Source organism: Pongo pygmaeus, chromosome 8 (genome assembly GCF_028885625.2).
Source record: "Pongo pygmaeus isolate AG05252 chromosome 8, NHGRI_mPonPyg2-v2.0_pri, whole genome shotgun sequence".
NCBI classification, from domain to species: Eukaryota; Metazoa; Chordata; class Mammalia; order Primates; family Hominidae; genus Pongo; species Pongo pygmaeus.
Window position 1 is genome coordinate 72033173 of NC_072381.2, and position 14845 is coordinate 72048017.

The 14845-nt window shown below is 48.5% G+C and overlaps 1 protein-coding gene across 2 annotated transcripts in view; it reads left to right on the forward strand.

Annotated features, from left to right (window-relative positions):
* The window catches only part of LRRC20 (leucine rich repeat containing 20), a 97702-nt gene extending 85902 nt beyond the window's left edge, over positions 1-11800 (forward strand). For both annotated transcript variants that reach the window (XM_054436957.2, XM_054436958.2), the window contains one exon: positions 9272-11800. In XM_054436957.2, coding sequence (XP_054292932.1) covers positions 9272-9426 — 155 coding nt within the window. In that variant the 3' untranslated portion in view covers positions 9427-11800. The remainder of the gene's footprint in view (positions 1-9271) is intronic.
* The last annotated feature ends 3045 nt before the right edge of the window (positions 11801-14845 follow it).

Genomic DNA, 14845 nt, shown 5'->3' on the forward strand with positions numbered 1-14845 from the left:
GCCATTTGGAAATACATAGGTGTGTGAGTGTATATACACACATACACAAACGCATTAAACAGTGGGGAAGGCCATATACCAAGACATTAATAGTGATTCATTCTAGGTGATGGGACGTGATGATTTTACTTTTGTTCATCAGTATCTCTGCATTTTCTAAATTAGATTACTAGTGTCAAAGGGGAAGGCTAGGATAAGTGTCTTATCATAGCGTTGGTCCACAGAGGCCTGACCCTGACTGGCAAATGTGCACACAATGGGTGAGGCCAGGGAATGGGCCCCAACTCTTGAGTGTAGCTGTGGTCACAGAGTGGATTAAGCAGCATTGATGGTGAATCTGCTGTTTGCCCAGCTCAGGGTGGTCTCAGCCTGAAGGGACTCATGGTCTAGTTCAAAAGGTTAGATATTCATTCATCCAACAGATATGGAGCACCCGTGAGCACTGTGCTTTGTGTCACATTTACAGGAGTGAACAGACATATTCACAGGTTGCAGAGCATGGTGCATGATATGAGTGTGTATAAAGGAAATGTTCAGAGAGTTTGGAGGGGGATGCAGGGGAGTGGCAAAGGAAGCAGCCCTTGAGCTGGGATTTGGGGAGCAGCGGGATGTGGTGAGTGGTGATGGGAGCATGGCCCATGGTACTGAAGGCAAAGCTGAGGTCCCTTTCCTCTCCACAACAGAGTCCAGAGACCACTGGGCTGTCTAGCCTCAGGACATTTATTTAACCTCTCCTAGCCTCAGTTTCCCCATCCACAAAATGCAGGTCGTTTCATATTCTCCTCTGCAGCCTCCAGCTATCTCCCTCTCTTGTCAGGATGCTGTGAGCATAAATGATCTTTCAGCTTTATCTGGAAACTCCCAGTTGCCTTCTTGGGCTTGTCACTTGCGAGTTTGACTGCTCTGATGTGTTGGTTCTGCCAGCTTTGGTATGTTTGATGGTCCCATCGCTCCTTCCTCTAAGCTGCTCAAATGACTTTTGCAGTTAAATTAGGGGAAAGAGCTATACCTAATCCCTGCTCTGTGCCTGTGAAAGCTATTACTGGCCTTCAGTAGGGTGGTTCAGAGAATGCCACAGACCCTGGAGAGGCCAGCTCTGTGGCAGACGTGGAAACAACAAGCTGAGACCCTGGCAGTGCCGCTCCCACTAGGCCTGGAGTCGCGGGGATGTGTTCCAGGGCTGGGCTGCAGTGGGTCTTCCTGCCATGCCCAGCAAGCCTGTGGCAGCAGCATGACAGGGGGACCCCCCTCCCACCCTCAGAAGTACTAGCCACTGTGTGGGCCACTGGCCTTCCCAGCTGAGGGACAGAGGAGAAACAGAGTCCTGAGTGGGGAGGGTCCTTAGCAAGCCCCTGTTCAGCCTCCTCTGGAGAAACTGGGGCAGGATCAGTGGTCTTCAGTAGCGGATGGGGAGAAGGGTTGACAGCAGCTCTGAGCCCCCATTTCTCAAGTGGCAATATCTTGACAACTGAGGTTGTGATCTTTTAGCCCAGGCTCCAGCCCTTACTGAATTGCTCAGCGAAACTTGCCTGTCGTTGTTATCTTCTGGGGTCCAGAGGCCAGTGCAAGGAGACCAGGTTCTGGCCTTGGCCTTGCCCCTCTGTGTTTTAGGTTGAAGTGTATGGACTCTGGGATCAGGAACTGTCCTGCCTCCACCACTTACTGGTGTGGCAACCTTGGGCATCAAGAAACTGAGAATCAAATTCTTACCTGAGAAATGGGTCATTGTGAGGAACTGTCTAGCGCAGGGCCTCAAACATCAGTTCCCAGAAGCAGCCCGCTTTGCTGGGCCCATTTAGACAAAGGTGCTACACCTCCTTGCGCCTTGATTTCCTCCTGTGTCCAATGGAGTTTGATGCCCCATGAAATAAAAGCCAAGTGCGAGGGGTCTTTCTTACTCTGGGTGATCAGGAACAGAGGGGATGGCATCTGTACCCCTGCCCACGCTGCTGGCTGTGCCCCTGGGGAGTGGCTGCAACAGAACTCCTGAAAGTGAAGATGTGCAAGAGTCCAAGGAATTAGCCCTTTTCTTCCCAGCCATTATTAATAGGGAAAATGGGGGCCCTGCTTGAAAGAAGAGACTCAAGAACTACCATAGGCAGCACTTTTCTTTAGCCCCCACACCCAGCAAGAGGCTGGGACGAGCGAGGCCAGGCTGCTGGCAGCTGTGTGGTATGACATTTGTACCCGCATGAGCTCCAGAGAAAGCGAAGGAGGTGAGTGGGCACTCCTAGCACTTGTTCTTGCTTTTCCTCTTCTCCGAGGATTCACGTCTGCTTATAACCCTGCCTTCTGAAAACAGCCTGTCTCTGCGTCTTTTCCTGTCTGAGCCTCCATTTGCCGTGGACTCCTGGCCTCTCCCACCCCTCCTTGCTGGCTCGCTCGCCTGTCACGTGGTTCCTGCTTCAGGCAGGTGATAACCAGCCCCTCCCCGCCACACCCCCCAACCCCGGCTGCCCTATAGCCAGTCTTCTTATTGGGGACACAGCTCCTGGAGTAAGCAATTCCTGTGTCCCCCAGCATTCAAGGCCATGGACTGGGCCCCTGGTCTCATACGCAGAGCCTGCCTTCAGGGAACTGAGAGGCCAGGTCACCCCAGAGTCTAAGGGTGGGCAAGCTCCTCCTGTTAGGGAATCTGGCTGCCAGTTTACGGGGCTCGGGGACTCCTGCATTGCACTTCTCTGTGGTCAAGATTCTTCTCCGTCTCTGTGTCAGCCCTGCTACCCACTTGCTGGGTGACCCCTGGCAAAATTACTTCCTCCCACTGAGCCTGGGTTTTCACAACTTTCAGGACCCTCCTTCCTCCTGTGGTCTCTCTGCCATGATCTGTACAGCTTCTTGTCAATGGCCTATGAATGTGAGTGTGTCCAGGAATTTTCTAGTTGGTGCTCTCAGCGGAGGCCAAATCTGGGGCTTTGGCCTTCTGTGAGTGGTGGTGAGGGGCTCCAGGAGCCACAGTGCTTTTAGGAGACATCTGAGGCTCAACCCTTGTTCCTTTCTATGTGAGCCAACATCTGGGTTATCTGGATGGTGAACTCAAGCTGAGACTCTGCTGGCCAAACTCTGTGGGCTTATCCCCAGGGATCTGGGCTGCTGCTCAGCAGATGCAGGCCCCAGACGAGTGACAGGGAGCAGGAAACCTGCACTAGCTGGACACATGTTGCTGGAGCACTGTGCTGTTGTAGTGCATGCAGGCATCTTGTTGACTTCTGGGACCTCCCTGCAAGGTGAGCAGTATGACTCCATTTTACAGATGAGAAAGCTCAGGTGCAGGGATCCTTCCTGAGGCACCACAGTCGCTGGAAAGCCGGGCGTATCCTTCTGACTCCAGAGCTTGTTTATCTTAATAACCACTACCCACCCACTCTCAACTATCACGTGAAGCGAAGGATCTGGGGGCCTTTGCCTAAATAAGGTGGTGGTGTTTTCTAAGCTCCAGGCTTCAGAAGTGTCATGGACAAGAAGGGATAGGTTTGTTCTGTGTTGTGACCCACAGCAGGACAAGGAGGCCTGGAAGATTCCAGAAGCAATTTGAGAACATCTCCAGGAAGCTCTTTCTCTCAGGACGGGTCAGCAGCCTCTTTGAAAGCCTTTGTTGGGGGTGCAGCATAGGAAGCTCCTGGGAGATTCGACAGGAATTCTAGAGAGCAGTTAGTGGAGGTATATATACATATTCTTTGACAGAGCAATCAGTCTTGCTCCTGGGCATACATCCAAAGACTTTCCCACATTGGCTCCTAAGGACAGATAGAGGCCACTTGGGTGTCATTGCTGGCAGAGTAGAGAGGTAGAGTGTGTTGGGTACACAGCATGGTATACTAAGCAGCAGTCAAAAGCAGATGGATTCGATGTACACAGTCCTCATGGATGGAATGTAAAACATGGCTTAGTCAGTCACACTTACTATTGGGCACTAATACTCTTCCCCATTGAAAGGAACCAGGACTTCTTGGAGAAGTGGCTGATTCCAGGGCTGGGAACAGGGAAGCCTCAAGATGTGTCTTCCTAGAAAGTCAGGCAATGCATCCAAAAAGTGCTGGAGCCATGTCAAAAGATATAGGAGCCAGGCCAAAGGGGCTCCCACTGGTCAAATCTGGACAATTTGAGCATCAGAATAATGAAGTCCAAGAATGAATTGTAAATCACTAGAAACATAGGAGTCTATATTGATAATAGATAAATGGAAGAGAAGTAGAATGCTGAGGACTGTTGACATTAGAAAATCATTTTGCAGCCATCATAAAGATCAGGTCAGGTAAGAATCTTTAGTGGATGCTAAGTCTAAGGGTGATGGATGCTAAATGTTGGTGAGAACCAACATTTAGGATATTTGCACGCTGTTATGATGTGTCCCCACAGACTTCCTGTTAGATGCAAGGGAGAAAAAAAAAACACAATAGCAATTATATAGTGGAGAAAGCAAGTTACACATTGATCAAATGATCAAAAGTAACGATAAAGATGAATTTGGTGTGCCTCTGACTTGATACCCCAGGAAAGACATGCACCCATGCACCTGTGAAGTCTTCAGCTGAGGATGCAAAGTCTCAGTCGAATAGTGAAGAAACACCAGACAAACACAAAATGAGGAACTTTTAAAAAGGGAAGGGGGTAGTGCACTACTCCTCCAATGTCAATGTCATAAAAGACAAAGAGGCCCAAAGAGTTAGAAGTAAATGCAATCCTTGATTCCAGACTGGCTCTGGTACTAGAGGGGGAAGTGCTGTACAGGATGTTAGGGCACCTGACCACACGGAACTGTGGGCCATGGGTTAGATACACATTCTATCAGTGTGAACACCTGGAACCCTTAACTGCACTGTGGTTATGTAAGAGAATGTCCCAATTCCTAGGAAATACACACTGAGGGCCATGACGTATGTATGGTACACTCAAATGATTCAGAAAAAAAGCGCGTGTGTGTGGGGTGGGGGAGAGAGAGAGAGAGACAGAAAATGCATGCACAAATGATAGAACAAATAGGGTAAAATGATAACAATTGGCGAATCTAGGTCAGGCACTGTGGCTCACGCCTGTAATCGCAGCACTCTGGGAGGCAGAGGTGGGCAGATCACAAGGTCAGGAGATTGAGACCATCCTGGCTAACACGGTGAAACCCCATCTCTACTAAAAATATAAAAAATTAGCCAGGCGTGGTGGCGGGCACCTGTAGTCCCAGCTACTTGGGAGGCTGAGGCAGGAGAATGGCGTGAACCTGGGAGGCGGAGCTTGCAGTGAGCCAAGATCGCGCCACTGCACTCCAGCCTGGGTGACAGAGCGAGACTCCATCTCAAAAAAAAAAAAAAAAAAAAAATTGGCGAATCTAGCTAATGGTCATGTGGTATTTTTGCTAGTTTTTATTTTTAGTTTTGCAGCATTTTATACATTTGAAATTATTTCCAAATGAAAAAAGGAGGGGGGAAGAGACTTAAGACAATAATATTCAACTTTTCTGAGTAAAAAAATTTAAGACTTTCTGAAACTGAAAGTCCTAAAGACATTTGAATAAAAGCCTGGCCCCATGCTATGTGGTTCTATTTATATGAAGTTCAGGAACAGACTAAATTAATGATGAAGAAGATCAGAGGGTATAAACTGGAAAGGGGCATAAGGGAACCCTATTGGGGGTTCTTGAAATGTTTTCTATTTTTATCTGGGTGGGGGTCACATACATCTGGGTATACATCACATATATACCCAGATGAATGGAAAGCAGGGTCTCAAAGAGATATTGGCGCACTCGTGTTCTGAGCGGCATTGTTCATCATAGCCAAGCGATGGGAGCAACCCAAGTGACCATGGACAGGTGAACCTCAAGGTTCATTCATGTTATGACATGTGTCTGAAGTTTCTTCCTTTTTATTATTTATTTATTTAGATAGAGTTTCGTGCTTGTTGCCCAGGCTGGAGTGCAGTGGTGCAATCTCGGCTCACTGCAACCTCTGCCTCCCAGGTTCAAGAGATTCTCCTGCCTCAGCCTCCCAAGTAGCTGGGATTTCAGGCATGTGCCACCACACCTGGCTAATTTTTTGTATTTAGTAGAGACAGGGTTTCACCGTGTTGGTCAGGCTGGTCTCGAACTCCTGACCTCAGATGATCCCCCCGCCTTGGCCTCCCAAAGTGCTGGGATTACAGGTGTGAGCCACCGCACCTGGCATTTCTTCCTTTTTAAGGCTGAATAATCCTGCATTATCAATGCCACATGCCATAATGTGGATGAGCCTTGAGGACATTATGCTCAGTGGCATAAGCCCATCACAAAAAGGCAAATACCATATGATTCCACTTATATGAGGTAACTAGAGTAGTCAAATTTATGGAGACAGAAAGTAGAGTGGTGGTTGCCAGGTGCTGGGAGGAGGGAGGGATGGGGAGTTTTTGTTTAAATGAGTATAGAGTTTCAGTTTTGCAAGATCGCGTTCTGGAGATTGGTTGTAAAACAATGTGAATGTACTCATGCTTCTGAGCTGTACACCTAAAAATGGTTAGATGGTAAATTTATTTGTATTTTACCACAATTAAAAATTAAAAATAATATTTAAAAAAGATTGTTATTGGTGCTTAGTAAAATATATATATATATATATATATATATATATATATATAAAGAAGTGGCCTGATATCTACATAGCGCAGTACCATTTGCCTAAAGTAAAATATGTGTATAATATCCACCAGTGTGTTCTAAAATTAAACACAAAACAACCACAAAAACAAAACCCCCCCCAACTCTCGGTAATATTTTGTGCCTAGGAGAGGACAGGAGCTGGCTCTTGCCATCACTATCAGCCTGAGGTTGTGTAGGACTCCATGGGATGAGGTCTGGCCCTGTCCTGTGCTAGGGTGGGAGGTTTTATGGGGTCTGGCTGCTCGTGGAGTTGGATCGGGGAAGAGCGGATGCAGCCAGAGCCTCAGCCTGGATAGGGCATGCATCGAGGGCAAGCGTCCTAGTGTTGTCTGAGTGATCCTAAAGGTTAGGTGGGAGGAACTATAACAGGTTACCAAGTATTAGTATAGCTGCTGCCTTATTCTGGTCCTTAAAAAAAAAAAAAAACTGAGGCAAAATTCACATAACATAAAATTAACCACTTAAATTAACCACATAAAGTGTACAATTCACTGGCATTTAGGACATTCACAGTGTTGTGCAATCATCACCTCTATCTAATTCCAAAATACTTCTGTCACCCCAAAGGAGTCCCCATATCCTTTAAGCAGTTGCTCCCCAATTTAATTCTGTTTGAGGAAATATTAGTTATGTCCATTTTCAAGATTAGGAAAACAAGGTATGGGAAGTAATACAAATTTTTAGGTGGTAAAGCTGGGGCATCAGCTTAGGGCTGTCTTAAATTTCATGTCTATGACACTAGGCTGCGTTGCGTCTTCAGTTATAACTGAGAATATTGGACCTGGAATTAATTAGTAGATCACTACTATCTTTATATTTATTACACTGTGGCATTTTTGATGAGTGTTGGAAAATGCCCTAGTATCTTATGTAAGTTAGGTAGATGACAGCTTGAAACTTGATTTCCAAATTCTACATGTTAAATTTTGGAAACTAGAGCTTGGACAGGAGATATGTTTGTTTTGATTCCAGAGGACATTCCATCTCTAAGTGATGATCCAGCATAGTGATGATCCAATATATCTGGAACTTTCCAGGTAGCTCTTATGGAGCAGTGATATAGGTAGGGCACATTATCAGGAGTTCTGATAAATTCAAACTGTAACTAACCTCTCTTAGATAGACCCAAGATAGTCATGTCTGCTTCTTTAGGGACTCTTTAGGGGTATGATGGAGCAGATGGCATGATATAGAGTGGCATTCCCACAGTTAAGAAGAATTTCCATAGGCCACTGTATGCGACTTCCTCTCTCTTGGCAAAAATATTCTTTATGCACATAATAGTCTTTGTTTTTTAATAGTTTTATTGACACATACTATACAATTCACCCATTTAATATATGCAATTCAGTGGTTTTGGCATATTACATTATTTTTTAATTGTGATAAAATATATATAACAAAATGTTCCATTTTAACCTTTTTTTTTTTCTTTAAAGAAATAGAGACTGGGGTCTCACTATGTTGCCCATCCTGACTTTGAACTCCTGGGCTCAAGAGATTCTCCTGCCTCAGCCTCCTGACTAGCTGAGACTATAGCCTTGGCTGATTTTAACCATTTTTAAGCATACTGTAGCTCAGTGGCATTAATTACTTTCACCATGTTGCCCGACCATCACCGCTATCTATTTCCAAAATATTTTCATCACTCCAATAGAAACTGTAGCTATTAAGCAATAAATCCCTACTTCCCCTTCTCCTAGCCCCTGGGAACCTCTGTTCTACTTTCTGTTTCTATGAATTTAACTACTCTGCGTACCTCACATAAGTGGAGTCATGCGGTATTTGTCTTTTTGTGACTGCCTTCTTTCTTTAGCACAATATTTTCTTTTTTTTTTTGAGACGGAGCCTTGCTGTGTCGCCCAGGCTGGAGTGCAGTGGTGCGATTTCCCCTCACTGCAACCTCTGCCTCGTGGGTTCAAGCAATTCTCTGCTACAGCCTTCCGAGTAGCTGGGATTACAAGCGCCCACCACCATGCCTGGCTAATGTTTTTGTATTTTTAGTAGAGACGAGGTTTCACCATCTTGGCCAGGCAGGTCTTGAAATCCTGACCTCGTGATCCACCCGCCTCACCCTCCCAAAGTGCTGGGGTTACAGGCATGAGCCACCACGACTGGCCTAGCACAATGTTTTCAAGGTTCATTCATGTTATAGCCTCTATCAGAATTTCATTCCTTTAAAAGGCTGCATAGTATTCCATATATCATATATATATGGACATATATATGGACAACATAGTATATATCATGTTGTTTATCCATTCATCTATTGGTGGACATTTGACTATTATAAATAGTGCTGCTATGAACATTTGTGTAAAATTATTTGTTTGAATGCCCGTTTTTAATTCTTTCAGTTCTACCTAGGAGTAAAATTGCTGGGTTGTGTGGCAATCCTATGTTTAACTTTTTGAAGCAGTTGATTCTTATTTTTTAGGATGCTTTCCTCCATGTGGTTGTTATATCCTGGTGGGCCTGATGGCCCTTCGCACAGGGCTTGGCACCAGGAGCTGAGCCCATGTGCAGTGGGCAATGGAGAGCTGCCCCTCACCATCAGGTGCTCAGAGTCCTCATGGCCCATTGTCCTTCTTTTCTGTCTGGTTGGCCTCCACCACTCTAACCTGTCCATTCTGTCCCCAATAGATGTACCCGTGGAGAAGCTGGCCGCCATGCCAGCCTTGCGCAGCATCAACCTCCGCTTCAACCCACTCAACGCCGAGGTGCGCGTGATCGCCCCGCCGCTCATCAAGTTTGACATGCTCATGTCTCCAGAAGGCGCAAGAGCCCCCCTACCTTAGGCCACCCTCCTCATGCCCACCCAGCAAGGGACAGAGGGCACTGGCCTGGAACGCTGGAAGGGAGGGAGGCCCATGGGAGGCCAAGCTTGGGGGCTGGGGGTGGGTGGGTCGAGCAGCACGTGGTGGGTGGGGTGCAGCTGGTCTGGATAGATAGCTTACAGCAGTAGTGGGCTCTGGAATGCCCAAGGTAAGAGGCAAGGTGGGGCCTGCAGCCTGGACTCGGCACTCACAGCTGCTGTGCAAACTCAGGCAGATCTCCTGCCCTCTCTGAGCCTTGTCACTTGAAAAAAATAGGACCCTTTACCTCCTTTGGGCTCCCTGGAGGTTTTTAAGCAGTACGTGCCTCCAAGTTACCTCCAGATCAGCAGGCACAGGTGGGCATTGCCGGGTATTTTCTGAACCCCTGCGGGTTTGAGGCCTTGTTTTTAGTGCTGAGAGCCAGTCGCTGACCTGAGAAGAGAAGACAACCTCCATCTATTTATTGCTTCCTGAGAACTGACCTGGATGCGGCCCTCCACAGGGCCCGGTCTTCAGTCCTGTGGTCCCTGGACTGGTGGGAACCTGAACTAGGAGTCCTGGGAGAGCTGTGGTGGGAATATGGGCTGGCACTGCTGCAGGGCAAGAACATTCATGTAGGAACCCGAGGACCAGCAGGCTGGGAATGGGGAGCAAGTCACGTCAGCTCTGTCATTCCCCACAGTTAACAAATTGGCGGGGTGGGAAGTCCTGAGTGCTCCGTCCCTCTAGCATCACTCCTGAGCTGTGGGAGAGGTGGCCCAGAGAACAGCAGAGTCAATTACACCTGCAGCTCTGGTCTTAAGTGATTAGATGGCCACCCTCACCACTGTCCTGTCCAGCAGCAGCCTGGCTGCCTTGTCATGGCCCCCTGGGGGCAGAAGGCGATGTGGACCACGGGATTTGTAGCCAGCCAGCTCCCAGGCCAACGCCCAAAGCCCTGATGACCCAGTTCTTTTGAGGCCCTCAACCTGGCATCTTAGGGTATGGTCAGGCAACAGGGTGACCAGCTGTCCTGGTTTCCCAGGACATGGAACTTTCAATGCTAAAACTGGGACAGTACCCGGCAAGCGGGGATGGTTGGTCCCCTACCAGGAGAGGGCCTGGGGCTCTTGCTTCCTGAGAACACCTGTGGCTTGAAGAACCTTGACTGCTTGGTCCTCAGGTATCTACCTCCCACCTTCTCCTCATCTGCGGAGCAAGCCGACTCTGCCCCACACCCCACCTGATCTGCACCTTTGTTTGAATCTCCAGAGACACCTGAGGCCCCAGGGCTTGAGGCAAAGCCAGGCCATCCAAATCCTGTGTGCTGTGGACGAGTGGCCACTGTACTACTCCTAAGGCTAAGATGTTGAGAGCTCAGACCACTGCTCAGAGCAGTAATCCCTGCTCAGAATGCTCCCAGTTCCCTCGTCCCTGCCCAGGTCTCTTGTCTCTTGGCAAGGAACTGATAGGTTGGGCCATTGTTGGGCCATCACTGAGTGCTCAGTATCTCAAGAGACTCTGTTCATTCTGCTCATATCCCAAGGCCTGGTTGGTCAAACTCTGGGCAAAGGGTTTTCAGGATGAGGAGGTCAAGACAGGATCTCCAGAGCTACCGAGTTCATCTGTGGGTGTTGGGGGTAAGTGGGGGCTGAAGTCCTGTCCAGGCTGCGCTGGCCCCACCTGCCTTGTGTCCTGGAGTGGGGTTTCTCCTTGTTGAAGAAGAGGCATGCTTCTCTGATGTGCACAAACACAATGTATGACCAGAGCCTTGCAACTCAAAGTGTGGTCTGTGGACCAGCAGCGGCAGTGACACCTGGGAGCTTGTTAGGAATGCAGAGTCTCGGCCTCACCCTATACCTCCCGACTCAGACCCTGCATTTTAGCAAGACCCCCAGCTGATTCCTATAAGCACTTTAGAGTTTGAGAAGCAAGGACCTAGGCTGGAGATGTCCTCCAAGCAGAGGGTGAAGTTTCTCTCAGTTCTCTCCCTGCCACTTCCAGGGATCTGAGCCTGTACTCAGCCTCCTCCTAACCCACCCTGGGAGACCCTTGGCCTGTTAGATTGTTCCAGAGTCTGCATGGCACTCCTGAGGAAGGGAGTGACCTGCAGTCACCAGGAGATGAGGGTTAGGTGTGCCCGGCCCTCCAGACCCGGCCTTTGTGGTTAACCCCTGCATGCCAAGCTGCCTGCTGCCCCAGGTCCTCACCTCAGGCCTTTGAAGGGGCAGCTTCTGGAAGTTGTTTTCTCCTCTGCTTGAGGAGTTTGCCCTTGTCTCTCTTAGAAAGCGTGGGCAGCCACAGACGCCCCCAAATCAGAGCTCACAGTGAGTGAGCCCCTAAGCTTCAGTCTGCAATAAAGAATGCATTGGTTTCATCTGCCTGGTTGGTGTTTGATTCATTCTCACTGTACAGACCTCCTATAGCCTGGGCGTCAAACCAGCCCACATGCAAGAGGGGTGCCCTCTTATTGAAAGCACGAGGTAAAGAAAGCTAGAACGGGATGAAATGTGGATTATTCACAGGTGGGCACAGGTGCAGCCAAGCAGAATTGGTGCGTGCCCCCCAGCTGCGTTACTGCAGGATGGCTAAACATCAGGGGGAAACTGTATCTGGGAAAGGATGAAGAGACCCACTATCTCCAAATTTCTCTCTTACCAGTGCCAGAAATTATTCCCTTAGTAATTTGTTCCTCTGAGTCCATGGTTCTCAAAGAGGGATCTCTGGGCCAGCAGCATCCGCAGCACCAGGAAGTTGGTTAGAAATGAGAATAGTCGACTCCACCCTAGATGTGCAGAATCTGAAACTCGGGGGTGGGGCCCAGCACTCTTTTAACAAGCACTCCATGTGGTTCCGATGCCTGCTGAAATTAGAGAACTACCGCCCTGGGTTCAATGTTAAAGTCAGGTTTTGCTTTTTTTTAAGTCTGAAAGGCCAACTTAAGTTTGCCTTGAGTTTTAGTCCAGATGCTCCATTGTTTCTAATTATTATTATTATTATTACTATTTGAGACGGAGTTTTGCTATTGTTGCCCAGGCTGGAGTGCAATGGCGTGATCTCGGCTCACTGCAACCTCTACCTCCCAGTTCAAGTGATTCTCTTGCCTCAGCCTCCCAAGTAGCTGGGATTACAGGCGCCCGCCACCATGCCTGGCTAATTTTGTATTTTTAGTAGAAATGGAGTTTCGCTATGTTGGTCAGGCTGGTCTCAAACTCCTGACCTCAGGTGATCCACCTACCCCGGCCTCCCAAAGTGCTGGGATTACAGGCATGAGCCCACTCCCAGCCGATCCATTATTCTTTTTATTTTATTTTTTATTTTTGAGACAGAGTCTCACTCTGTTGCCAAGGCTGGAGTGCAGTGGCACGATCTCAGCTCACTGCAACCTCCGCCTTCCAGGTTCAAGCAATCCTCGTGCCTCAGCCCCCTAGTAGCTGGGATTACAGGCACGCGTCACCATGCCTGGCTAATTTTTGTATTTTTAATAGAGACCGGGTTTCACCATGTTGACCAGGCTGGTCTTGAACTCCTGACCTCAGGTGATCCACCCGCCTCGGCCTCCCAAAGTGCTGGGATTACAGGTGTGAGCCACTGCGCCTGGCCCAATTATTTTTATTTAACAAACACACATAGAGCTTAGTGGGTACCAGGCAGTGTCTTAGTGCATTATAGCTATTAACTCATTTAATCCCGATAACAATCCTAGCTAGCTTTGTGATTTGGATAAATCTCTTTTCCTCTCCAGGCCCTGTTTCCTGTCTGTAAAACTAAGGAGCTGCACCAGGAGACCCCTAAGGGCCTTTCCAGAACTCATATGGTCACTATTTCTCAGCTCCTGAAGGCCCTGTGATCACTTATAACTGTCCCCTGTGGATTAGCCTGGACTCAGGCCACTGGCCTCCCCTACCCCAAAGGTCAGAGGTCAGAGAGAGGACTCCCACCTGTGTAGTTTCCTGTTGAAGGATGCCTCACCGAAAACATCACCAGATCCACCTGTTAATCAGGCGAAGCTGATTCTACGTTTCCTGCTCGAACTTGACAGTTTTCCTAGCGTGTCAGACTTGGGAAGACAGGAAGTGATGAGAGATTTCAGAGTTTGGTTTTAGGTGGGACTTTCAATGCAGAGAAGGAAGCCTCGATTAGGATTGGGTAAAGATCAGGACATAATTTAGGATCGGTGGACACAGCAAAGGGGGATTTTGAGGCAAAAGGTTCAAAGAGTCTTGGTGCATAAACTCTCTTTTGATGCGATTAAGAGTTGATCAGTTTGCTGTTGCTTTAAATGATTCCTTCAGAAAGCTCCTGGAACGAACAGTAAAGTTATTTACAACTTTTTCTTCCTGGGCAAGAGTTTCCAGGACTAGTACTGTTATGCTGGAAAGGATGGAGGAATCATGTGGACGGGAAGCTATGTGGGGCTACAGGATTCTAATTGTAGTCTCACCCAAATACCATGTTGTACCCCAGAGCCCCGCTTTGGGTCTGTTCTTCACATGAGATGTGCCCGTCCCTTCACAGAAAGCCAGCCCTGGGAAGCAAGCAGCAGTTCCTGACAGGGCAAGAATTGGCACCTACCCCAGAAGGCCTCGGCAGAGCCCTGAACCAGATGTGAAGGGCAGGAAGGGCGGGCCTGGGGGAAGAGCGTGACTCAGGCAACTGGGCAGGAAAACCTCTCCAGCCCATGAGCAGCCAGGCCGTGCTCTGACTGTGTCTCCAGGACAGGCAGGCTCGATCCATGCCTGAGAAAAGGGACACAGCCGAGCTGCGTTAGGTCCAAGCAGGAGCACCCCTGGAGCTCCTAGTGTTTATCAGCACCAGGCAGGCACTGGTATGTGGTCTGGGGTTTTTTGTTTTTTGTTTTCTGTTTTTGACACAGAGTCTCACTCTGTCACCCAGGTTGGAGTGCAGTGGTGTGATCTTGGCTCACTGCAACCTCCACCTCCCAGGTTCAAGTGACTCTTCTGTCTCAGCCTCCCGAGTAGCTGGGACTACAGGCGCACACCACCATGCCCGATTAATTTTGTATTTTTTTAGTAGATACAGGGTTTTGCCATGTTGGACAGGGTGGTCTCGAATTCCTGACTTCAGGTGATCTGCCCTCCTCAGCCTCCCAAAGTGCTGGATTACAGGCGTGAGCCACCACACCTTGCCAGTGTGTTTCTCATTTATTGTTAACATCACCCCTCTTGGTACCCACTCTATGGATGAAGAAACAGGCTTAGCACATGACTAGGAAGGAGCAGGGCTGGGGTTGGTTTAAACTGGGTTGCAAGTCCCGAGTTTTTGCTGTGAGCCCCGGGTCCCTCAGGAGGCCGGCTTGGACTGAAGTGGTTGATTGCTTTCTTTAGCTGACACAGTCCTTCTACCAACCCATTCCTGTGAAAAGGCCTCTCTGAAGCTTTACTTTCCTCATTTATAAAGT